At 40.1% G+C, this 26649-nt stretch overlaps 1 protein-coding gene across 2 annotated transcripts; it reads right to left on the bottom strand.

Annotated features, from left to right (window-relative positions):
- Positions 1–998: 998 nt before the first annotated feature.
- C11H18orf21 (chromosome 11 C18orf21 homolog) lies at positions 999–16541 on the bottom strand. Of its 2 annotated transcripts, XM_049900550.1 has the most exons (5): positions 16323–16537; positions 16211–16233; positions 14029–14228; positions 10528–10727; positions 999–8617 (listed from the first exon to the last, which is right to left on the bottom strand). In XM_049900550.1, exons 1-5 carry the CDS (start codon positions 16397–16399, stop codon positions 8461–8463), a joined length of 657 nt encoding a protein of 218 aa, XP_049756507.1. In that variant the 5' UTR covers positions 16400–16537; the 3' UTR covers positions 999–8460. The 2 variants fall into 2 exon arrangements, with proteins under 2 accessions (XP_049756507.1, XP_049756508.1); XM_049900551.1 differs by lacking the exon at positions 10528–10727 and having other exon boundaries at positions 16323–16541.
- Between the last annotated feature and the right edge of the window lie 10108 nt (positions 16542–26649).

Below are 26649 nucleotides of genomic sequence, written 5' to 3'. Positions count from 1 at the left end.
CAAGATGGGTACTACAGACATGGCATGTTTTAATCCATGCAACATTTTGGACTTAGGTCTAAAGCTTCATAAGCTAAAGCATGGTGTTTTGGGGAACATAAATGTTGTGTGAATATGAGATTATAATTAAAACACATAATTCTAAATAGCATATAGTTTTTTACTAAATTGTCTCTTGTAAAATCTAGACAATATTGTAAAGTCATATCCTATATTGTTCCAATTTTGCAATAATTTGCAATATTAATATTGCATTTCAATATCAATTTGATTATTTTTTGAATAATCAATTCACTTTTGGAACTGTGGATTAATGTTATAATAAATCAGTGAATGCTTGTATTAACTTGGAAGTTCAACATAAAACTGCTTCAAAAAAGATAAAAACTGTCACAAAACATGCCTACATTTGGCCATAAAAAGTAACAGAAAATTTTAGACTTAACCTAAAAAACTTATCTTTTTTTTATTAACCATATACAGATATAAATACCAGATATCCTCCCTTCATCTCCCTGAGGGTAGATGAAGAAAAGAGTAACTAGTACTGTAGCTAGATAATACTAACAGGGAGAATTACTTAGATCTATACTGTAAATGAAAACCCTGGTGGCGTCGTGGTTCAGTACTACGGCTGCTAACCAAGAGGTTAGTGGTTCAAACCCACCAGGCACTCCTTGGAAACTCTATGGGGCAGTTCTACTCTGTCCTGTAGGGTCGCTATGAGTCAGAATTGACTAGACAGCAGTAGGTGGTTACTGTAAATGTAACTCCAAGATATTAAGGCCAAAACCCAAAACAAGGATACTTAATGCCACTACCCAGTCTTCACATGAGCATTGTGTGATCTTTTCCTAAAGCCCAGAATGAAATGGTGAACTAACCAATGTGAAATGAATATTATCTAATAGTGTGCCTAGAAATTTTACTATATTTCCTAAAATTAGGGATTTAAAACATGCTGTAAATATTATGAATTTAAACATATATTTGGTGTATTGACATGTGTATGTGTGTGTGGTATGTGTAGTTGTATTTTTTTTATTGTGCTTTAAATTAGGTTCTCATTCAATAATTAATACACAAATTGTTTTGTGATATTGGTTGCCAACCCTGCAATATATCAACCATCTCCCCTTCCCTACCCCGGGTTCCCAGTTTTCGTTCATCCAGTTTTCCTGTCCCTTCTTGCTTTCTCTCCTTTGCTTTTGGCCTGGTGTCCCCGTTTAGTCTTGCATACATGATTGAACTACGAAGGAAGTTCCTCATGTGTTTATTGTTTGTTTTATAGACCTGTCTGATCTTTGGCTAAAGGGTGAACTTCTGGAGTGACTTCAGTACTGAGTTAAAAGGGTGTCTGGGGCATACTTTTGGGGTTTCTCCAGTCTCTGTCAGATCAGTAAGTCTGGTCTTTGTGAATCTGAATTTTATTCTACATTTTTCTCCCACTCTGTTGAGGGCCCTCTATTGTGATCCCTGTCAGAGCAGTTGGTGGTAGTAGCCAGGCACCAACTAGTTCTTCTGGGCTCGGTCTGTTGGAGGCTGTGGTAATTGGGGGCCATTAGTCTTTTGGACGAATTTTTGTCTTGTCTTTGGTTTTCTTCATTCTCCTTTCCTCCAGCCAGGATGGGACCAGTAGATGTGTCTTAGATGGCCGCTCACAGGCTTTTAAAACCACTGTCGGATGCACAACATTTTCTTTATAAACTGTGTTATTCCAACAGAGCTAGATGTCTTTCAAGACCATAGTCTTCAACCCTCGGGCCAGTAACTTGGTCCCTCAGGGAGTTTGGATGTGTCTTTGAAGCTTCTATGACTTTGCCTTGGTCAAGTTGTGCTGACTTCTCCAGTACTGTATACTGTCTTACCCTTCACCAAAGTTACTACTTGTCTATCATCTAGTTAGTGTTTTTTCTTCCCGCTCCTCCCCTCTCTTGTAACCATCAAAGATTATTTCTTTCTGTGTGTAAACCTTTTTCTGAGTTTTTAATAATGGTCTCATACAGTATTTGTCCTTTTGTGATTGACATTTCTTTTAGCATAATGTCCTCCAGAATTATCCATGTTGTGCAGTGTTTCACAGATTCATCATTGTTCTTTGTTGCTGCATAGTGCGCCATGTGTGTATGTACCATGGTTTGTTTATCCATTCATCTGCTGATGGGCATTTAGGTTGTTTCCATCGTTTTGCCATTGTGAATAATGCTGCAGTGAACACAGGTGTGCATATGTCTATTCTTATGATGGCTCTTATTTCTATAGGATATATTCCTTGGTAAGGGATTGCTAGATCGTAAGGTATTCTATTTCTAGCCTTTTAAGGAAGTACCATATCATTTTCCAAAGTGGTTGTACCATTTTACATTCCTACCAGCAATGCATAAGAGTTCTAATCGCTCCACAACCTCTCCAACATTTGTTATTTTCTGTTTTTTTGATTTGTGCCAGTAATGTCGGGGTGAGATGGTATTTCATTGTAGTTTTGATTTGCCTTTCTGTAACGGCTGCTGATTGTGATCATTTCTTCTTGGGTCTATTAGCCGCCTGAATGTCTTGTTTGGTGAAGTGTCTGTTCATATCCTTTGCCCAATTTTTAAATGGATTATTAGGCTTTTTGTTGTAGAGGTGTTGGATTTTCCTATAGATTTCCTAGTCTATAGGTTCTCTCTTTACTCTTTTGGTGAAGTCTTTTGATGAGCGTAATGGTTAAAGTTGTGTGTCAGCTTGGCTGGGCCATGATCCTCAGTGATTTGATAGTTGTATGATGGTATGATCACTTCCATGATGAGATTTGATACTATGTGATCACCTCCATGATGGGCTCTGTTGTGAGTAACCAGTGAGTTGAAAGGGACTTTCCTTGGGTGTGTGGCCTGCATTGAAAATGAGTGGATGTTCTGGCAAGGTTTGGGGCTTTTGCTCATTCTGCAGTTGGCTCCTGTTCATCTAATCTCCGGTTCTTGGAACTTCAGCTAGCAGCTTACCTGTGGTCTTGCCTGCCAATCTTGGGGATTCGTCAATCTTCACAGCCTGTGAACAAAGCCCTGCTCTCCGAGCTGCCGATCTTGGGTTCACCAACCCTTGTGGCTCTGTGCGTCAGGAGAAGCTTGACCCACGGACTTGGGGACATCTTTCTCTCTGTTGGCTCTGGAGGAAGATTCCTTGTCATCAGTCTTCCTGTGGTCAAGGAGCTTGTCAGGCACAGGGACCCCAGGTCCAGAGGATGTGCTCTGCTCCTGGTACTGCTTTCATGGTGATATGAGGTCCCCAACTCGCTGCGTGCTTCCCCTTCCTTTTATCTTTTGAGGCCACACCCCAGGGAAACTCCTTTTACCTTGGATCAGGGAGGCGACCTAAGTAAGGGTGGTGTGACAATCCTACCTTAATCCTCTTCAACATAAAATTACAATGAAAATGGAGGACAACCACAGAATACTGGGAATCATGGCCTAAGCAAGTTATTACGCACATTTTTGGATGGACATAATTCAACCCATTACAATGACCTAGCCAAGTTGACAAATATTTCTGGGGGACACAGTTCAATCCATAACAGTGGTGTTGGCGTTTTCTTTGTTCCTCTTACTCTTCTGTGCTGAATTCCTTTTGTTTGTGGAATTTCTTTATGTTTCTTTCATTTTTATACATTTTGTGTTTACTGAGACTTTGTTTTTCTTCTTTATTTTGATGAGTAGGTTTGTTAACTTTCTTTGTGGTTACCTTGAAATTTACCCTTATCTTTCTAAATTTGAACCAGTCTTTTAATACTTGATATTGCTTTGACTTCCTCTCCATTTGAAAGTTCTTTACCTATAACATTTATTCCCCCTTTTGTTGTTTTGACATTGTTTTCATTTACATATTGACCTTGTTGATTCCCAGTAGTGTAGTCTTATTTTATTCTTGAGAGTTCATTACCTAAGACGGTATTTAGGTTGTTGTCTGATGTTGTTGGTTCTCTAACCGAAGGATTCCCTTTAATAATTCTCGTAAGTTTGGTTAGGTTTTTACATATTTCCTTAATTTGTGTTTTTCTGGAAATGTCCTCATTTTGCCATCATATTTGAGAGAGAGTTTTGCAGGATATATTATTCTTGGTTGGCAATTTTTTTCTTTCAAGGTTTTGTATATGTCATCCCATTCCTTCTTGCCTGCATGGTTTCTGTCAGGTAATCAGAGTTCAGTCTTATTGTTTCCCCTTTGTATGTGACTTTTCGTTTTTCTCGAGCTGCTCTCAGTATTCTTTCTTCGTCTTTGGTTTTGGGAAGTGTAATTATTATATGTCTTGGTGACTTTTTTGGGGGAACTATCCTATATGGGGTTTGATGAGCTTCTTGCATAGACAGGTTTTCATCTTTCATGATATTAGGGAAGTTTTCTGTCAGCAAATCTTCAGTGATTCTCTATGTGTTTTCCATTTTCTACCCCTGCTGTGGAACTCCAATCATATGCACATTTATGCTCTTGATTGTATCTCATATAGTTATTCGGTTTTCTTTATTTTTTCTCTGATTGTTTCTGAAACAAAGTGGCAGCCTTGGATTTGTCTTCAATTTTGCTGATTCCGTCTTCCATTGTTTCAAATTTGTTCCTAAAACCTTGTATTACGTTGTCCATTTCTGATATTCTGTTTATCATTTGAATTTCTAATTGCTGTTTTTGTATGAAATCTAATTATTTTGACATTTAGTCCTGGTATTATTTTCCTGAATTCTTCTGTTGCTTTGTCTTTGTTTTCCTTCATTTTGGCTTTACTTTGGTCAGTTTTGTGTGTTTTCCATGATTTTGTCTCTTTTTTCCTTAGTTTTGTCTGTGTTTTTCTTGATCTCTTTCCTAAACTCTTGGAGAGCCCTCAATATTAGACTTTCGAATTCCCTATCCAGGTATTTCCAGTGCCTTTTCTTTTCCTGGAAGGTCATCTGGTGCTTTATTTTGGTCACTTACTGGAGCCACCTTGTCCTGTTTTTGTTTTTTTTAATATGTCATGGTACTATCTGCTGTCTCTGAAACATTCAGCTACTATTTATTGATTGTAGGTTTGTTTTTTTTGGCGTGCTTTTTTGTTTGGTTTGGTTGTCTGCCCAGGCGGGCTGGGCATGCTTTGTTACTTGCTCATCTGTGGGTATAATACGTCTCACCACCTTGTCCAGGTGGCAGGGCCTGTGGCCCGGCACTAGTTCCTGTTGGCAATTCCTTGAAGGTGCCTTCCTGCTATCTTCATGTGGAGTTGTTGGCTTTATTCCAAGATAGCTATACTGTGTCATCCTATTTGGGCAGGAACCTGCACTCCGTATCTCTGCTCCTTTGCCTTTTTCTGTTGGTTTCATTTCCTCAGTGTCTTCTGATCTAGTACTTTATCCCTTCATTTAAGGTTCAGGGTTCCAGGACTGACATCTTTATCTGTTTTCCTTGGTTTTTCGGGTCTTTGCTGCTGCAGGATGGCTTAGTGCATCTGACTAGTCCACCGTCTTGTCTCCACCCCTTCTAGCTGTATATTAAAATTAGTGAGAAAATGTTCTCTAAAATAAAAAACTGGTAAGTCTGAAAAGATATATTTTAAAGTTGTCATAAAAGGACATAGTTGTTTTAAAAAGACTTAATAAAGATGAATGTATCGAATGCTGTATACTTTAAACACCTGTACTATTACGTTCTCTTTTGTCTGTTAACCTTGATGACAATTGATAATTGTACTCAAGATTTATAACCAACATTTTGGGATGCCCAGTTTATTAAAAAATACATCAGTTCCAAAACTGTTGCTTCAATTTCTATCCTTGAGAAAAGTAAAAGACAGTTGGAATTATTTCAGAGAAACTTGTGTATATAAATCTTGCATTGAGTCATTACAGCAGGACCAAACTGAGCCTGGAAAGACTTCTTGAACATAACATTGGACATTGAACCACTTGGATTTTCTGCATTTCATGAAGTGAATTCATAGATCAGACCAACCTCCAGTACCTACATGCCATCTCAAGAAAGGATTGTAGGAGAAAATAGCCACCAAAGTAAGTCCATCATTTGTTAGAACAGCATACTGCCTTGAGTTGAACATGAACTTAAACACCTGGGCTAAAGATATATTGGACAAGTACTGATATAATCACAACTAAAAAATAATTACAAATACCTCAAAACAAATTGCATAGTCATTAGTGGAATATATTCAAAGGACAGCCACCATAGTCTCTTATTGCTCTATTCCTTTAGTGGTGTTATTATCAGAGTTGATATTTATATTTTAGATTTGTTGATGGTGATAATAGCACAAATTGGTTAAGCACTTCAGTATACAATCTACTCTTCTAGGTGTTTTTCGTGTACCGTCACCTTGCATCCTCACATCTTCATGAGGTAGGTACAGTTATTAAACCTCATTTTTATACATCCTCATCAACATTTGCTACTGTATTTTTCCCTTTAGCTGCCCTAGTGGGTGAAGTGTTATCTCCTTGTAGTTTTGACCTCCATTACCTTAACGACTAGTAATATTGAGCATCTTTTGATGTGATTATTGGCCTTTTACATAGCTTCTTTGGAGAACTATCTGTTCAGATCCTTCATCCATTTTTTGTCTTTTCATTATTGAGTTATAAAAGTTCTTTATAATTCTAGGTAGAAATGCCTTATTAGATATATGATTCACAAATATTTTCTGCCATTTTGTAGGTTGTCTTTTCACTTTCTTGGTGTTCATTCAAGCACACAAGTTTTAAATTTTGATAATGTCTGGTGTATCTGTTTTCTTTTGTTGCTTGTGCTTTTGGTGTCGTATCTAAGGAATCATTGCCTAATCCAAGGTTATGAGTATTTATTCCTCTTTCCCTCTTAAGAGTTTTACACTTTTAGCTCCACACTATAATTCTAACATTCTCTTAAAGATGCCCAAAGACCCTCTGCCAAACAGAACAATCAAGAATTCATTGTCTTTATTGGCAATTAAGGTAATGTGAGCAGCTCCCCACCTAGAAGTTCCTATTTTTGCTACACCTTTCATCTGCTTTCCTGTCACTGACCAGAAAAGACTTTATTTCTAAACCTACTGTGCAGCAGGTGGAATTCAAATTTAAATGCAGTAGTTTAGGAATATTTACAGAACATATGCCACATGCTGAGTAACAAACTAGGTGATGAGACAAAAAAGTGAGATCCCCTGAGCCTGAAAAAGCTCACATGCAGTTGAGGAGGCAATGAGAAACAGGAAACAACAGGGCCACCATACTGTGGGGTTGGGGTCAGGGGCAATGTCTGAGATGAGTCCTAAAGGAAAATCATGTGTAAAGGCCAAACACTGGAGAGAAAATGAGATGTTCTGTGACCTCTGGTGATCAGGGAGAGGAGTAAGCAAGCTGAGGAGCAAGACAATTTCAGAGAAACAGGTGTTTTATGAGAAGTTAGACAAAAAGGTAAAGCATCTGACATGACCTAGACATTGAACAAGATGCTGTGGATATGAATGTAAGGCCTGGCCCCTGAATAGTCTAAAGATATTCAGAATGGTGGCCCTCACCATCCCTCTCTGGTGCTGACACCAGGTAGCATTACTTCACTTCACACTAACATAAAACCAACTGCTTAACCTTGGTGTGTCAACGTTTGCCAAACCCGAATGAAAGAAAATTTGTTTGAAACTTTTAAGAAGCAGAGAGGCTTGGAAACAGATTATAGTTCAAATTATCTACATCATTTACTTAAAGAGCTTTTTAAAAGATAGGTTGAATACAACCCTAGCTTCTCATTAAAAAAAAAAAGTATAACTGTGTTCCAAAAAAGATTTAAGATAGTGAAACTGTTACTATGTTGTGTTGATATAACTTTTAGACCTAGAAGTCTTCACCAGAGCAAATTAAAATGTCACTTAAGGTGAAATATTACTGTAGGAACAATAGAAAATTGTAAAAAATAGAAATTTCTGTACTTATTAAATCATACATAATCAAGAATGTCCCAGATATTTACTTTGTACTAGGGATACTGTTCAGATCTTAATGATACAGTTATGCAGATGACTGTGGGAACATAAGGACACATACACTTGATCCTTTTTCTGAATTAGCAATAAGGCTGTAGATACCCAGAAGAAAGCTTCACAAGTTCATAGTCTTGTGAAAGACTCTCAAAAAGGTCTCAATTTCCTTAGAAAGAAAATGACATAAATGAAAACTTCTAATTAAGGGAGGGTAATGTAAGAATACCACTCTATATCCATATGTATCTTTACAACTTCCAAGGACCACTCATATATTTCTTTTAACACTGACTGGAAAGTAAGCAGGTTTCAGTAATTCATTCCAATGAGGTATTTTCCCCATAAACACTGAAGGATACTAAGAAAAGTTGCTCTTGGACCTAGTATTCATGTAGTCAAAGAACAAATAAAATTAAAAAAATAGTTTTTCTGATTAGCTTTAGTTTCAGAAATTCCATTAGATATTTCTTATTTTCAAAATCCATCCTTTACAGAGAAGACAAGAAATTTCTGAAGTCCATCTTTGGAGTCTTTTGGGATTCTTGCTGACTAAGCAGCATTTTTAGTTGAGAGAAATGTTTCTTTGTTTTTCTCATATTCTTTGAGGAAGAGAAGGTGGGTGTTGACTGTCCAGATGGAGGTGTTCTGAAAAGAGATGTAAAACCACACTTAGTTATACTGACAAATGACAATTTAAAGTGTTTTTCTTGCTCAATCCAGATAACTAACTGCTATCAGACGCATTTTCTACGCTTCTGTATTATGGCCACATAGGGGCAATGGCTATACTGGATTTCCCTCAGCAGTTGTTCCCATCTTGTTAAGTTTCCTCACTGAATTGGCTATATGCAACGTTTAGGTGGTATACTGGGCAGTTCTAGCACACCTGAAAGAAAAGGCGGGAGGCAGATAAAGTGTCATCAGGTCTGAGTTTCTTTTACATCTGACAACAAGATTCATGACAAGCCTAAGCAGAGACTTTAAAAACATATTATTCTTTCTTCACAGCTCAAGATCACCTCAGTTCTCAAAAGTAAGGATCTCAACGTATACATGTAGGTACCATTCCATTGTATCTTCCTCACTAGAATGTAAGCTCTATTAAGGGCAGATGCTTTGTACTAATAATTGTATTCCAGAGTTTAGAATAGTGCCAGAAAAGCACTCAATAAATACCTACTGAATAAATGATGCCCTATTTAGTGTGTATTTGTGCTTTCTGTTTCATCCCTTCTGAACCCTTAATTGGGGTTTGTCAGTCTGACCCCTCTTACAGCTTCCAATCTGTATGATAAATGTGAAATGTCTTTTTAAATTACCTCTTTGAAAGAAAAGTGTGGATTTCTGATCTTCTTAAGTATAAGCCAAATTATCTTTTATCACATTTATCTAATAAAGTGGAAGCTTCCATGAATTCTTATACTAAATATCAAAATCATTAAATCGAGAAAACTGCATTTGAAAATTTAATACTTACTTAATTTTATAAACTTCAAGGCCAGTATCAAAAACTCAATATAATAAGCAGAGATAGCCCAGTCCTTACTGAATTTTTTTATTTATGTTCAAGAGATAAGTTTCATTTTTGTAACAAAACTTTTAAAAATTCCTTTCAGTGTCTATGGAATTAAATTGAACATTTATCGACTACCATAGTGAGTAAAATATTGAGGATTATTAAAAATCAAATAAAACATTTTGCCCAGTTATATAGTTAACAGTTTCATTTGTCAAACCCCTAATCAATCAGATTTCTGCAGGAATTTCTGGTAGATGAAACAGCAAGAGCAAAGGTTTACAGCAGAAAAGTATACTGTGAGTGGTTCAGTTTTGCTGGCACACAGGACAAATTAAGGCAAAGTAAGACAGACAGACGGTGCCAGGTAATGAGAGCTGAAAAGCCATGCTGGAGCATTTAGTCCATTTGCTCTAGAGTGAGGTACGAAAGGCCTCAGATCAGAGTTGTGCTTTAGGAAGATGATTAGATGGGAAGGGCTTGAAACTAAAAGTAGGAAGACTCATTATGAAATTTCTATAGTAGACCAGGGCAAAAAAGGTGAAGGACCTGAGCTAGGATAATAGCAATACGGAGAAAATGGAGAGAACAGAAGCAAACATCATATAAGTAGAACAGATACACTGGCAACCACCTGGAAATGACCAAGGGATTAGGCCTGAATGTCTAGAAGGGCATGTTTATTCACAGAATAAGGAACTTTAGGGGTGGATGGGCAGGTTTGAGTGATTAGCTGTGAGGACAAGACGAACTAAATTTTGGGCATACAGGGCACTGAGGTGATTATATTTAGCAGGCAGTTGGGAACAGGCCCAGAGATTTGAAGTGATGAATATGCCTGCAAGTCATATACTCTGAGGTGAGAGCTGAAGACATGGGAGTTTATGACACTAGAGAAAAGAAGATAGATGGAAAAAAAAAAAAGGGGGCGGGGAGCCCAAGGCCCAAACTTCACTGTACATTTAGAGAGTATATTAAACAGAAAAAATACTCAAGAATTAAAATTGGCCATTCAAATAAAATTAATAAATTAATGTACCTGAAATTCAATGCAGGGCTTTTGCCTTTGGAGCCAGACATATTATGATTTAGGTTTGCAGAACTTGGAGTCTTTTTCATTGGTGTCTTCAGGATGGGTTTAGTCTTAGGAGTGCTAGGATTGCTCTTCAGTGATGACAGAAAGCTTCTACTTTTACCATGATGTTTAACTGTTCTGTTGCATGTTCTACAAGTAATCGACTACCATAAAAAGAAGAAATACCAGGCTTATAATGTCTAATTTAATGCAATAAAACACATATTCACCGAATTCTTATATATTTAAGGACTATACCAGGTACTACTAAAAACCCAAAAAACCAAACCAGTTGCCATCAAGTTGATTCCGACTCATAGCAACCATACAGGACAGAGAGGAACTCCCCATAAGGTTTCCAAGGAGCAGCTGGTGGATTCGAACTGCCGACCTTTTGGTTTGCAGCTGAGCTCTTAACCACTGCACCACCAGGTCTCCCCAGGTACTACAGGGGTGAATAATATATATAGAAGCTGCCTTGGGGAGCTTGTAATCTAGCAGCAGGAATTAAACAAAACACATTTTTTAAATTATATTCAATAAAAAAATTAATGGCTAAACATTTGTATTTAATTAAATAGCTTTTCACATTTCTCCATGTAAACATGTTTGGGGGGAATGGTAGAAGAAATTGGGATGACACCCTTTAATATCTAGAAGGATGTTCTTCGTGATTGTTGTTGTTGTTAGGTGCCGTCGAGTCGGTTCCAACTCATAGCGACCCTATGCACAACAGAACAAAACAATGCCCCGGTCCTGCGCCATCCTTACAATCGTTGTTATGCTTGAGCTCATTGTTGCAGCCACTGTGTCAAATCCACCTCGTTGAGGGTCTTCCTCTTTTAGGCTGACCCTGTACTCTGCCAAGCATGATGTCCTTCTCCAGGGACTGATCCCTCCTGGCAACATGTCCAAAGTATGTAAGACGCGGTCTCACCATCCATGCCTCTAAGGGGCATTCTGGCTGCACTTCTTCCAAGACATATTTGTTCGTTCTTTTGGCAGTCCATGGTATATTCAATATTCTTTGCCAACACCACAATTCAAAGGTGTCAACTCTTCTTTGGTCTTCTTTATTCATTGTCCAGTTTTCACACGCATATGATGTGATTGAAAATACCATGGCCTGGGTCAGGTGCACCTTAGTCTTCAGGGTGACATCCTTGCTCTTCAACACTTTGAAGAGGTCCTTTGCAGCAGATTTTCCCAATGCAATGCGTCTTTTGACTTCTTGACTGCTGCTTCCATGGCTGTTGATTGTGGAGCCAAGTAAAATGAAATCCTTGACAACTTCAATCTTTTCTCCGTTTATCATGATGTTGCTCATTGGTCCAGTTGTGAGGATTTTTGTTTTCTTTATGTTGAGGTATAATCCATACTGAAGGCTGTGGTCTTTGATCTTCATTAGTAAGTCCTTTAAGTCCTCTTCACTTTCAGCAAGCAAGGTTGTGCCATCTGCATAACACAGGTTGTTAATGAGTCTTCCTCCAATCCTGATGCCCTGTTCTTCTTCATATAGTCCACCTTCTTGGATTATTTGCTCAGCATACAGATTAAATGTGATAGCAGTATGCAAAATAATGCATTAGACATTTAGCTTTTTTTTTTTTTTTTTTTTGCAGCTGAAATTTAAGGCTTTTCACAATAAAACATGGTAAAATATTACTGAAAATTTAAGCGACCTCCTTCAAACCCATAGCGGTTCTGTAAATACAGGTCTAAAGTAATTTATAAAACCAGTAAAATGAAGTATCACATTCTTACACTTCTTCACTTCTATCATTAGCTCTAGAACTTTCTCAAGATCATTGTCCAAGAAATGGCCCACTTTCTAGCTAAATGCCTTCCTTCTACATATCTGACTCACAATTTAGCCCACACCTCAGCAAATTACAAACTGCTTTAGCTGAGAACAACTCTGGTATTCACACAATGAAAATAAAAATGGAAATCTGCATATATAAAAGGCTTATGCGTAAGTTCCCTCACACTTTTTAGAAAGAGGCTGAATAAAGATGAAAATAAATCAACGTAACAAATACACCAGCACCCTTTTAGTTGTTCTCTGATTAAAATACATTAGAATACAACTTGGAAGACAGTGAACTCAGTATCTTGCCAGGCAGATCCAGCCAGTAGGCAGCACAGCTGGACTTGTATCCAGTCTTCTCTCTGACCTAGCTCTCTCTCCTAGCCCACAACATGTACCTACTTTGTGTTATTCCCCTCTACGTGCCACCTGTGTTCTTCTGTCCTCCACAGGGCTACCCTAGAGATAAAACTTGCAGGGAGTTTGTCTCATTTGAAGGAGGTAACAGCTTCACCCATGTTGTAGGCATAAAATAAGCCATTAGGATATATACACAGTCATAGATGACAAGTGTAGTTTATGTTCTTATTTTAGTTGCTGCCTATACCAAAGCCAGGGCAGAGCTAGGCAAAGCATGCTTGCCAGATCTTCACAACTGTCAGTAAAAGGCAAACACGAACATAGCAATGGCATTGTCCAACAGCTGCCAGGATTGATAAGACAGCATTTATTACCTTCCATTTAAGAACACTTTCCAGATGTGTGTCAGTAACTATTTTTTGAAAAATAGTTCTCCACGGAGTAAGAAAGGTGAACTCTACTCACTTCAATATTCTTCTCTTCTCCTTTAAAGTAAATTTTATGACAGAAACAAAAATGCACTTGTGCAATGTTGGTAAACTATTAAATATGACAGTTTTCAATTCGGGTTATTACTGATTGTAGTTTTGGGCCAGACATAGCTGCTATAATATCCAATGACCAGCATAGTGCCTGGCAGTAAGCAGCCACCTGAATATTTGATGAATGGTTGACATAGGATATGCAGGACACAAAATGTATCTGATAGGAGCCTCCATACAGTAAACTACAGGTAATTTGATTTTGGTTGTTTTAGTCCATTTTATATTCCCAATGTTTATCGTTATTTGGCATATGACCCTCAAATCTTTAGTTAATGAATACAAGATGCACTCAACGTTTGTTGGGCATAAATTTAAATATAAGCTCTGACATAGACAAGGAAATGACAGAAGAAATGACACTGGTACCTACATATACAAAATACTACTATTTGAGGAAATGGGCCATTAACTGAAAAAATAGAGACAACTGCAATTCAGGTAAAGTCATACTGGTCAACTCAAATTTGTGAAAATAATTTGTTCTCAAATTTGTGATAATAGTTGTGTTTAAAAAAATTGTGTTCAACGTGAGATCTAAGAACAAGTTTGAAAGCTCGAGGTGTTTGGTTTTGAATAATCATGAAAAAGAAAAACTTTGCTCCTGATGAAACAGTAATCACTAGAAATATTTTCGGAATCCGAAGAGACTACTACAAATTTTAGAATTATATTCAAGCTGATTCTTAAACAATCTTATCTTAAGTAAGGGAAAATTCTAGTTTATTCACAATACTGGAACCAAAATCTTACCAATACACTTTTGGAGTCTTTGTACTTGTTCACAATTTTTGCTTCTTTAAAACTGAGAGTATAATTTTTTGCTTCTCGATTAAGAAGTTTCTGTATTTTGGGTGTCAGTTTGGGCTTGGGTTTGAGCCGCACTCGAGCATTATCCAACACCAGCAACTGGCAACAGTATGGACATGTTTCCTCAAAAGCGTTCTTAGCATCTAAAATTACACAAATGAAACTCATGACTCAGCAAATCAGAGTATACTGTTACCTCAAACTTTACCAGCACTATGTGAAAAAGAAGAGTATATTGACAGTTAAAATGAACAGATATACATTCTCCTTAAGCAAACTCAAAATATGAAAATTTACAAAAAGATAAATTGGTAACAATTTTGCAAAATACTATACCATTCACTCTTTTCAGCAACATATAGACAAGTCCCACTCTTTGGTACTGTGTAAAAAAGGCTGTTCTGTCTCACAAATTTTACAAACACATTTATCACAAAATAACAAATTACACTGTGACATTGTTTTGAATGATTAGCATAATTTTGTGGTTTGTGGGCTTGGCTCTGCCTGCATGTGGCCCATGAGAACAGACTTAAAATGTATGTGATTTTATGCAAGGCCTTTTATGCAATCATGAAAGCATTCATTGACCATCTACCATACCAACCTGTGGAGATACAAATATGGAAGTGAATAAATTCCTGTCATTAAAGAACTCACATTCTGCGGAGGAACCTTAAGCAAATGAAGATAAAACTGGTAAGGGCTAACTAAAACAATACGGTCAAAATGCTCTGGAAAGTTAAACGCTACATGGACTAGCCAGAAACATTTCAAAGAGGAGGCTTGACAAATAGATAAATATAAATTGTGCCTATATTTGTACATGGCACTCATGTTGGTAAAGGACTTTCAGGTAGAAAAAAGTACCTTGAAAAAAAGAGCATGGCTATTTAGGGAAAGGTAAGGGTCTGAAGGTGATGTGGCTGGAAAGGAAGGTGAGCACTCCACCTATTTATTCAATGAATATTTACTGGGTATCTACCGTTAAGCACCGTCCATACTAAGTGTTAGAGGTACAGCACTGCAAAACACAGCTCAACAAAAAAGGTGAGGACAATGCCCATGCTTTTAACTTCACTCATTCATATTTATTGAGTGACTGTTATGGCGATCTGCCTCCGTAAAGATTACAGCCAAGGAAACCCCACGGGGCAGTTGTACTCTGTCACACGGGGTGGCTATGAGTTGGAGCCGAGTCCATGGTACCCAACAACTACATTACATGCCAGGCATTGTTCTGCGTTCTGGAGATAAAGTAATGAACAAAGGATAAAAGTTCATGGGGACAAGTAATATAACAACATTAAATGTTAAGAGCTGGGAAGAAAAAAAAAGGGACTGAAAAGGGGGATATGGAATGGTGATGGAGCTGCTTTAATTTTGAATCAAATTGCATTTCCACATGAGTAGGATAGCCAGGTTTCATCGAATCGACTTTTGCACAGAGGCCAAAAGGAAGTGAGGAAGGAATCCAAGCAGATAATATAACAAGACTTCCAGGCAGACGGAAGGGCAGCTGCAAAGGCCCTCAAACAGAAGAGTGTGGAGGCTCTGCTGTTAGTGTAGCTGGAATTCAGTAAACCAAGAGGGGAGCAGGTCCAAGAGAAATAATGGGAGCCTATGATGCATGGCCTCGTAGTCCTTTTAAGGGATTTTCACCTTACTCAGATGGGAAGCCATGCGAGAGTTTGCAGCAGGGAAGTGACATGATGTAGCTTTGCATGGCCTCGTAGTCCTTTTAAGGGATTTTCACCTTACTCAGATGGGAAGCCATGCGAGAGTTTGCAGCAGGGAAGTGACATGATGTAGCTTAGGTTTCTATCAGGATCATTCTGGCTGCTGGGTTGAGAACCTTTAGAAGCGCATGGGAGCTGCTGCACTAATCCACACGACAGTGGCTTGGACCAGGTTGGTGGCAACGGACGTGGTGCCAAGTGGCTAGCTTTGGGATATATTTTAGGACCGACAGGATTTGCTGAGAAGCCGCTGGCGGGGCGGGGGGGGTTATGAAGAAAGCGTATCAGTCAGATTTTTCTTTTAGATCATTCTGAGCGCTGTGCAGAATGGCGGGGAGCGGGGCAGCGGGAGCCTGATCCACAACTGGGGCGGGTGTTCTCCTTACCGTTCGACGAACCGTAGGCCCAGCTGGAAGAGAGAGAGAAAGCCTCATGAGGGGGGCCGAGGAACGCCTCCTCGCCGCCCGCCCCCCGCCTTCCCTCCCACCCTTTTCTTACAGGAGATAGCGGGCTTGGCCCGGGCAGCTAGCGTGCAGTTTCCGAGCCGCAGCCTCCAGGTAGTGCTTTTGTCTCATAGTCGCCGGTGGGACAAGGAGTTGCCGGAAGCAGGCTTCTCAGCGTGGCCGCCTTTGACTTCAGACCCAAGCTCGGTTTGGAAACTGCCACCGCCGGCTAACAGGTTCCGGTTTCTTTCCCGGCCAACTTCGCGCGTGGTCGCGGCCTCCAGGAGGCGGCCCCGGGCCCCGCCCCTTCAGCCTCGGCCCCGCCCCGTCCACTTAGCCCCACCTCTGTGGGATTTTGCTTCAGACCATGTGCTTGGGCGGAGGCAGCTTGACTGGGTAGGAGTGACAAAGTCAAGAGCTGAGTCGCACCCGCCTCTCTGTCCTCCTACCCTTCTACCCCTGTTGTCATTTCCTCACAGCCCACGTCTCCCTCTAGACTCGGAGCCCGTGTGTTCACTTGGGTGCGCGGGCTGGGGGCGCGCTGCCTTCAACGTGGCGGAGCGGAGAGGCGCGTCCTGCGTCTCCCGTGTCGGACCCGCTCTCCCTGCCTCTAGGAGAACAGTCTCCAGTCCAGCCCGGCTCTACAGAAACCACGGTATGGGTACAAGGGAGCTTATTCTCCTTTAAAAAAAATTAAAGTTCACATAATATAAAATTAACCACTTTAAAGTGAACGGTGTTGTGCAACCACCACCTTCATCTACTTCAAGACATTTTCATGATTTCCCAAAGGAAATCCCCTACCCATTAAGAACTTACTCCCTCTTCCCCCGTCCCACAACCCTTGGCAACCGCTAGTCTATCTTCTGTCTCTATGGATTTGCCGGTTCTGGGTATTTCCTATAAATGGAATCATACACTATGTGACCTTTTATGTCTGGTTTCTTCCACTTAGCATAATGTTTTCAAGTACTTCATTCCTTCTTAGGGCTGAATAATATTGTATAGATATGCAATGTTTGTTTATCCATTGATGGGTATTTAGGCTGTTTCCACCTTTTGGCTGTCGTGAATACTGATGCTGTCGCCGCGTGCGTACACGTATTGTTTGAGTGCCTGTTTTCAGTTCTTTGGGCTACATGTACATGCCTACGCGTGGAATTGCTGCCCCTAACAATGGTAATTCTGTTTAACTTTTTGAGAACTGTCAAGCTGTCTCCCACAGCTGCTGCATCATTTCACACTGGCACCACCAGGGGATGAGGATTCCAATTTCTCCACATCGTCACCAACACTTCTTATTTTCCTTTGTTTTAATTACAGCCATCCTAGTGGGTGTTAAGTGGAATATCATGTGATTTTTAATTTGCATTTTGTTTATGACTAATGACGTTGAATATCTTTTCTTGTGCTTGTTGTTCATTTGTATATCTTTGAAGAAATGTTTATTCAAGTCCATTGCCCATTTTAAATATGGGTTGTTAGTCTTTTTTTACATATAATTTAAAAAAATTTTTGTTGTTGAGAACATACACAGCAGAACATACATCAATTCAACAATTTCTGCATGCACAATTTAGTGACGTTGATTACATTATTCAAGTCGCAAAACCATTCTCGCCCTCCTTTTCCAAGTTACTCTTCCTCCATTAACATAAATTCACTGCTCTCTAAGTTTTCTACCTAACCTTTTGAGCTCCTGCTGTCAGTTTGATTCCATATAGATAGTTCTTAAAAGAGCATGATGCCCAAACCCACTGCCTTCAGGCAGACATTTTTTACTAGTGAAGCTAAACTATTGTTTGGTTTTAAGAAGACTTCAGGGAATATTGTTGGTTTAAGGTTTAAAGATTATCTCAGGGCACTAATATCAGGGGTTCATCCAACCTTCGTGGCTCCAGGAAGTCTGGTGTCCATGAAAGTTTGAAATTATGTTCTGAATTTGCCCCTTTTTGATCAGGATTCTTCTATGGAATCTTTGATCAAAATGTTCAGTAATGGTAGCCAGGCACCATCCAGTTCTTTTGGTCTCATGGCAAAGAAAGCATTTGTTCATGGAGGCAATCAGCCGCACATTCCATATGCTCTTCCTATTCCTGACTCTCCTTCCTCTGTTGTTCCAGGTGAAAAGAGACCAATTGTTGTAACTTGGATGGCCACTTGCAAGCTTTTAAGACCCCAGGCACTATGCAAAGAACTAGGAGGTAGAAGATATGCACTGAACATGTTATTAGGCCAATTAATTGGGATGTCCCATGAAACCATGACCCTAAACCTCCAAACCAAGAAACCAAATATCATAAGGTTTTTGGTTGTACATAAGCAGCCTCAGCTGCTACTCTTTTTTAGCAGCTACACTTTTTTTGGACCGTTGTTGTAAACATGTCTACCACAGAACTTTGGCCAATTTTTTTAGGTGTACAGTTTATTGACATCAATTACAATACTCAGCTGTGCAACCCTACCCTTAATCAATGCAATATTTCCATCACTGTCACCCCTCCTTTCTCCCTCCCTTCCACCCTTGGTAACCACTAATAAACTTTGGTCTCTACACATTTGCCTTTTCTTCTCTTTTTATGTGAGGTCATACGATATGTGTCCTTTTGTGATTGACTTATTTCAGTTAGCATAATATCTTCCAGCTCAATTCATATTCTGAAAAAAAGCTGAGTAGTATTCCATTGCATGTATTACCACATCTTGTTTATCCATTCATCTATTGATGGGCATTTAGGTTGTTTCCACCTTTTGGCTATTGTGAATAGTGCTACAGTGAACTTTGGTGTACAAGTCTCTTTTTGTGTCTCTGCTTTAAGTCTTTTGGGTATGTACCTAGGAGTGGAATTTCTGGGCCGTATGGTAGTTCTATTTTTAGTTTTTTTGAGGAATCACCACAGTTTTCCACAATGACTGTACCATTGGAAACCCTGGTGGCGTAGTGGTTAAGTGCTACAGCTGCTAACCAAAGGGTCGGCAGTTCAAATCCGCCAGGCACTCCTTGGAAACTCCATGGGGCAGTTCTACTATATCCTATAGGGTTGCTATGAGTCGGAATAGACTCGATGGCACTGGGTTGTTGGGTGTACCATTTTGCATTCCCACCAGCAATGGGAATGGTTCCAGTTTCCTCACATCCTTGCCAACATTTGTTATTTTCTGTTATTTTTTTATTTTTTTAATATTAGCAATCCTGTTGTTAGGTGCCTTTGAGTCAGTTTTGACTCATACCGACCCTGTGTACAACAGCATGAAACACTGTCCGGTCCTGCACTATCCTTACAGTCATTGCTATGTTTGAACCCATTGTTGCAGCCACTGTATCAGTCCATCTCATTGAGGGTCTTCCTCTTTTTCATTGACCCTTTCCTTTACCAAGCATGATGTCCTTCTCCAGGGCCTAGTCCCTCCTGATAATATGTCCAAAGTACATAAAATGAAGTCTCGCCTTTCTCCCTTCTGAGGAGCGTTCTGGCTGTACTTCTTCCAATACAAATTTGTTTGTTCTTCTGGCAGTCCGTGGTGTACTCAATATTCTTTGCCAGCACCATCCTAGTGGGAGTGAAATGGTATCTCATTGTGGTTTTGATTTGCCTGTCTCTGATGGCTGATGATGCTGAGCATCTTTTCATGTGTTTGGCGGCCAGTTGAATGTCCTCTCTGGTGAAATGTCTATTCAAGTCCTTCGCCCATTTTATGACTGGGTTGTTTATCTTTTTGTTGTTGTCAAAGTTTTATATATTTTTTGGTTATTAGATTCTTACCAGATATATGGTTTCCAAAGATGTTCTCCTAGTTGGTAGCTTGTCTTTTCACTTTTTTTGTAAAGTCTTTTAATGGACAAATTTTTAAATTTTTGTGAGATCCCGTTTATTTATTTTGTCTTTTGCTGTTTGTGTTTTTGTTATTATATTAGATAAGCCATTAAGTATATTAGATAGGCCCAACAGTGTTGCCCCTGCTTTTTCTTCTAGGAATTTTAATGGTTTTAGTTTTCACATTTAGGTCCTTAATCCATTTTGAATTTTTTTGTGCGTCTCTATGGTGTGAGGCATGGATCCTGTTTCATTTTTCTGCATGTGGAAATGCAAATTTTCCAGCACCATTTATTGAAAGAGACTCTTCTTTTGCATCAAATTGACTTAGCACCTTTGTCAAAAATCAGTTTACCATAGATGTGTGGGTTTATTTCTGGAATTTCAATTCTATTACATTGGCCTATGTGTCTTTTGTTATACCAGGACCAGGCTGTTTTAATTACTCTAGCAGTATAGTATGTTTTAAAATCAGGAAGTGTGAGTCCTCCTACTCTGTTCTTCTCTTTCAACATTGCTTTAGCTATTCAGGGCCTCTTGCCATTCCATATAAAGTTGAGGATTAGTTTCTCAATTTCTGTAAAAAGGCTGCTGGAATTTTTATTGGGATTGCATTGAATCTGTAGATTGCTTCGGGTAGTACTGACATCTTAACAATATTAAGTCTTCCAATCCATGAACGTGGGACATCTTCCCATTTATTTAAGTCTTCTTTAATCTCTTTTGGCAGAGTTTTATAGCTTTCATTATATAAGCCCTGGTTAGATTATTCTTGGGTATTTTATTCCTTTAGATGCTATTGTAAATGGAATTGCTTCCCCAGTTTCCCTTTCAGGATCTCATCGCTGGTATATAGAAACCCAGTTGATTTTTGTTTGTTGACATTATACCCTGCAACTTTGCTAAATTTCTCAATTAGCACTAGAAGTTTTCTTTTGGACTCTTTGGAATATCTATATATAGGATCACATCATCCACAAATAGAGATAACTTTACTTCTTCTTTTCCAGTCTGTATACCGTTTATTTATTTTTCTTGTCCTATTTCTTTGGCTAGGACTTCTAATACAATATTGAATAGAAGTGGTGAGAGCGGGCACTCTTAAATTGTTCCCAAATTCAAGGGGAAAGCTCTTAGTCTTTCTCCATTAAGTATATTGTTGGCTGTTGGATTTTCATATATGCCCTGAATCTTATTGAGGAATTTCCCTTCTATTCCAATCTTCTTTAGAGGTTTCATCAAGAAAAGATGTTGGATTTTATCAAATGCTGTTCCTGCATCCATAGACATGATCATGTGGTTCTTTTCTTTTGTTCTATTGATGTGGTGTATTACGTTGATTGCTTTTCTAATGTTGTACCATCTCTGCATTCCTGGAATAAATCCCACTTGGTCATGATGTAGGACACCCTTGTGGTGTAGTGGTTAAGTGCTACAGCTGTTAAGCAAAAGGTCAGCAGTTTGAATCCACCAGGTGCTCCTTGGAAACTCTACGGGGCAGTTCTACTCTGTCCTATAGGGTCGCTATGAGTCAGAATTGACTCGATGGCAGTGAGTTTGGTTTTTTGGGCTTGGTCATGATGTATGACTCTTTTAATATGCCATTGGACTCTGTTCGCTAGTATTTTGTTTGGGCTTTTGAATTGTTATTCATAAGACACATTAGCCTGTAGTTTTCTTTCCTTGTGGTGTCTTAGTCTGGTTATTGTATCAGGGTTTTGTCTGCTTTATAGCATAAATTAGGGAATAACCTTCCTTCTTTATCTTTTGGAAGGGTTTAAACAGTTGTAAAAATGGTGTGGGAGAGGCATCTGACCTCCTGTAACGTCACAAGGGGAAAGGAGAATCAAGATCAACAGCCCAAGGCTGATTCCTATGAGAAGAACGTTAGACATGCTTCTACCCTCCAACCTTTTTACCAATTCTGACACCAACTATCCCTCTCATGGCACTCTTTTACTTCTCTACTGGTCTTAATAATTCGTTGCAATGGCCACACAGAACTCACAGACCATACTCACAGTTGTGGAGTTTATTAGGGTAGTAACAGGTTACAATTCAGGTTCAGGAACATCAGGATATAGTTCTTCGATCAGGATAGCCTCTTCTCAGCTGTGCCCACAGGCAGGTCTCTCCCTAGCCCTTGGCCTCCCTGCCCCTCAGCCTCTCAGCCTGGCCTCTACCCTTTTTGAGCAAGTGTTACAAAGTTCTCTTAGCTCTGCCAATAAGTGCCCAGAGGCCCCACTCTGCCAGTAAGCCTCGGCCTGAAAGCACTCAGCTCTAACTCCCTGGGTTGGCAAACTTAGCTCTACCAAGTACCTGGAAGTACCCTACTCTGCCAGTAAACCTCCTGTCCAAAGCCACTCAGCTTTCTTGCTCCATGGGCCAGGAAGCCCACTGTACAGACTCAGACTCCTATGGCCTCCCGGTTCTGCTGGCATTTCTCTGCCGCTGCTGCTTCTCACTGTCTTTGGTGTTACAACTCCTTCTCTCTCTCTCTCTCAGTCTCCTGGTTCCAGGAACTTCTCAGCACAGGGATCTTGGGTCCAAAGGATGCTGTCCAATCCCGGCTCTTCTTTCTTCGTGGTGGTGAGATCCTCCCCTCTTTGCCTCTGAGATTGCTCATTTTAAGCCTAGCAGGATGACAAAACTGGCCAATCCCTTCATTAGGCTTCCATATACCTTATTCGCATGGTCAGACTCAATCATCGTATGTGAATCACAAAGACTGTGGCTAGAAGGGCCATATTAAGTAATTCATTGCACCAAAGGCCACTGCCTGGCTCTTCTAGCCATTGGCCCTTTGACACCTGAAGAATTAACTTCCCCCTTCCAATCATTTTACTGGTCCAAAATAGTCGTTAACAATTAGTCCCTTCAGTAGGGCAAAAGAATCCTAAGGGTGAGATTACTCAGGTAGCAGCCATTCAGTTCTGCTGCAGGTGTCCATCTGATCTGGTCACGTTCTTCAAAAGGCATCTGGGCTTCACCCTCTCTGGCCTCTGATAAAATTTAACTGAGAGATTGTTCTCTTGCTCTGAGTCTCACAAGGTATCAGCATAGCAAAACCTTTAAGAGACTTTAGGATCAGCCACTGTACTCCAGTCCAACAGTGCATCCCCCTTAGTCCAGTCTTTCACATTTACAGTTGTTGTAATTACAGTATGACAACCCTGTTAATAATCAACATTCACAGCTGAATCATATAATCCTAACAGCATCTTCCCCCACCCTCTCTTCCCCAGACCCATCAGGAAAAGAGGAATCTATTCAGTGGGGATCCTCTCTTGTCCCCCTCATTTTGACTATAAGCACACCCATGAAAGCATATAAGGCAGGCACTTCATGCCCTTATCTCCCCCCATTTTAGATAGCCAATGTTTAAATTGCCTGCCCCTATCAAACAAGTGGAAACCCTGGTGGTGTACTAACCAAATGGTTGGCAGTTTGAATCCACCAGTTGCTCCTTGGAAACCCTATGGGGCAGTTCTACTCAGTCCTATCGGGTCGTTATGAGTTGGAATCGACTCAATGGCAGTGGGTTTGGTTTTTGGTTTGGTGTATCAATCCAGTACTCTGAGGAGACAAGCATATTCCTTGATCTTGAAGAACCTTCTGGTTGGAACTTTGATTATCTGCATCCATAAGCAAAGTCCATTCCAGAGCAAACCACCAAATTGTAGCAGTCTACACTAGCTCTTTCTCTTCATTTGGTCTGGTTCTGGTTAGCTCAGCTCTAGCCATCCAAGCTAGGTCACAATGGATAGCAGCTGTAGACTGGGGAGTTCACACACACCTCCCGGCACTTCAGACCAGCCAGCCCTCGCTCTCATTCCTTAGCCCCTGTGGTGGACTAGGTCAACAGGTGCCAGTGGAACATGTCCAGACTCAGCCGTCTCTTCATTGCTGCACTTCCCCGGCTTCCACCCATTGAGTGGACCCAGGTGGTCACCAGAAGCATGCACACCAAGCTACCTACTTGCCAGCTCCCTTTAACTTCCAGTCCTAGAAGGGACTTCCTGCCTCAGTACACTAAAAGACTAACCTCTTGCTTGAAATTCAAAAAGCAGAAGTCATTTTTTTTCTACAAGCCTTTCCTTCGAATGCAAATCTCCTGTTCTTTCAGCAGTTCTGGGTGGCTCTGCATGTCCTTTCAGATGCAAATTTTCTAACTCTGAGGGAATCTAGGTGTGGCTTAGGTTTTCGCCTAAGCTTCTAACACATGGCCACTGCATTCAAACCAACAACCTGTGTTTCCCTCAGGCAATTCCAAGCTCCCCTTCAAGCAAGTGTTACAAAGCTCTTTTAGCTCTGCCAGTAAGTGCCCAGAAGCACCCCACTTTGCCAGCTAGCCTCCTGCCCAAAGGCACTCACCTTCATCACTCCATGGGCTGGAAAACCCACTGTGCCATCTCCTGCTGGTCTCCTGGTTCTGCTGCTGCCATTTCTCTGCCGCTGCCTCTCGCTATCTTCAGTGTTACAGCTCTTCCTCTCTGTCTTCCATGTTAAGATACTCCTGTCTCTCTGTCTCCTGGTTCCAGGAGCTTCTTACTGCTGGGATCCTGGGTCCAAAGGATGTGCTCTACTCCTGGCTCTTCTTTCTTGGTGGTGGTGAGTTCCTCTCCTCCCCATCTCTGGGATGGCTCATTTTAAGTCTAGCAAGGATGGCAAAACTGACCGATCCCTTCATTAGGGTTCCATATCCTATAGGGTTGCTATGAGTCGGAATCGACTCGACGGCAGTGAGTTTGGCTTTTTTTTCATACTTTATTTCCATAGTCCCACTCGATCATTGTGTGTGAGTCACAGATACTATAAGAGCCATATTAAGTAATTCATTGTACTGCAACAGCCTTGATGTCTAATTCTTGTCTAAATGTTTGGTGCAATTCCCCAGTGAAGCCTTCTGGTCCAGAACTCTTTTTATTTGGAGGTTTTTGATAACTGATTCAATCTCTTCACTTGTTATGGGTCCGCTGAGACTTTATACTTCCTCTTGAGTCAGCTTGGGTATGTCATGTGCTTCTAAGAATTTGTCCACGTCATCTAGGTTATCCGGTTTCTTGTCATACAGTTGTCCATAATATTCTGTCATAATTCTCCTTATTTCTACTGGGTCAGTTGTAATGTCCCCTCTTTCATTTTTTATTTTGGTTATTTGCGTCTTTTTTTTCTTTGTCAGTCTAGCTAAAAGTTAGTCAATTTTATCGATCTTTTCGAAGAATCTCCTTCTGGCTTTATTGATTCTCTCCATTGTTTTTGTTTTTGAATTTATTCATAGCTGCTATGATCTTTGTTATTTCCTTTCTCCTGGTGGTTTATGCTTAGTTTGATCTTCTCTTTCTAGTTCCTGTAGTTGTTGTGTTAGGCTGTGTAAAAATGGCTTGGGGGCAGTGTCTGACCTCCTCCAACTCCACAAGGGGCGGGGAGAACCAAGATCAACAGTGCAAGGCTGACTCCCATGAGGTGAAGGCCAAACCAGCCTCCTCTCTCTACCATCTGTTCTAATTCTGGCACTAAAAACATTCCTCGCACAGCACTCTACTTTTCTGCTGGTTTCTGTAATTCATTGCAGTGGGGACACAGAACTCACAGACCATACTCAAAATTATGGGGTTTATTACGGAAGTAACAGTTACAATTCAGGCTCAGGAACACTCAGGATACAGCTCTTTGATCAGGATGGCCTCTTCCCAACCAGGCTCAGAGGCAGCCCTCCCCCTGGCACTAGTCCTTTCCCCAAAGGCACTCAGCTTTCTCTCTCCATGGGCCAGGAAGCCCACTGTGCTGTCTCCTGCTGCCAGGCCTCTGCTGCTGGGTCTTTGTTGCCAACACTTCTCCCTATGTCCAGGATTACAGTTTGCTCTCTCTCCCTCTCAGTCTCCTGCTTCCAAGAGCTTCTCAGTGCAGGGATCCCAGATCCAAAAGACATGCTCTCTGCTTCTGGATGTTATTCCTTGGTAGGATCCTCTTCTCTGCTCTGGAATTGGCTCTCTTTTAAGGAAAAACTGACCAATCCCATTAAAAAAAAAAAAAAAAACATTGGTGGGCCGCAATTACCCTATCAACGCAGTCCTGCCCAATCACCTGGTTGGGAGTTACAAGAACATGGCTAGAAAAGCCACATAGAAGTCATTTATTGCTATAAGTTTCTGAGTACTGCCCTCATTGCACCCCATAAATTTTGGCGTGTTGTGCTTTCATTTTCATTTGACTCTAAGAAATTTGTGACTTCTCTTTTGATGTCTTCCTTGACCCATTGGTAGTTGAATAGTGTGTTGGTTAATTTTTGTATGCTTGTGTATTTTCCATGTTTTCTTTTTTTTTTTCTATTACTGATTTCTAGCTTCACTCTGTTGTGGTGAGAGAAAATAACTTTGTATGATGTCAATCTTGTTGACCTTCTTTCTAGATGTTTCGTGCAATATTGGTGTATTGAAATCTCTATTATTGTAGTACTATCTATTCCTCCCTTCAATTCTGTCAGTGTTTGCTTTATATATTTAGGTGCCCTGGTGTTGGGTGAATATATATCTATCATTGTAAAATCTTCTTGATTAATTGACC

Source organism: Elephas maximus, chromosome 11 (genome assembly GCF_024166365.1).
Source record: "Elephas maximus indicus isolate mEleMax1 chromosome 11, mEleMax1 primary haplotype, whole genome shotgun sequence".
NCBI classification, from domain to species: Eukaryota; Metazoa; Chordata; class Mammalia; order Proboscidea; family Elephantidae; genus Elephas; species Elephas maximus.
Note: the sequence above shows the minus strand (reverse complement) of the source record. Positions and strands in the feature narration are given on the sequence as shown.

Bases quoted from the DNA above. Each gene is read 5' to 3' on its own strand.
- C11H18orf21 (XM_049900550.1), bottom strand. From the start codon at position 16,399: ATGAGACAAAAGCACTACCTGGAGGCTGCGGCTCGGAAACTGCACGCT. The intron at 16,234-16,322 runs GTAAGAAAAGGG...TCTCTCTTCCAG, and splicing joins GGCCAAGCCCGCTATCTCCT to CTGGGCCTACGGTTCGTCGA. The intron at 8,618-10,527 runs GTACATTAATTT...ATCTCTTTTCAG, and splicing joins AGCCCTGCATTGAATTTCAG to AACACCTCCATCTGGACAGT.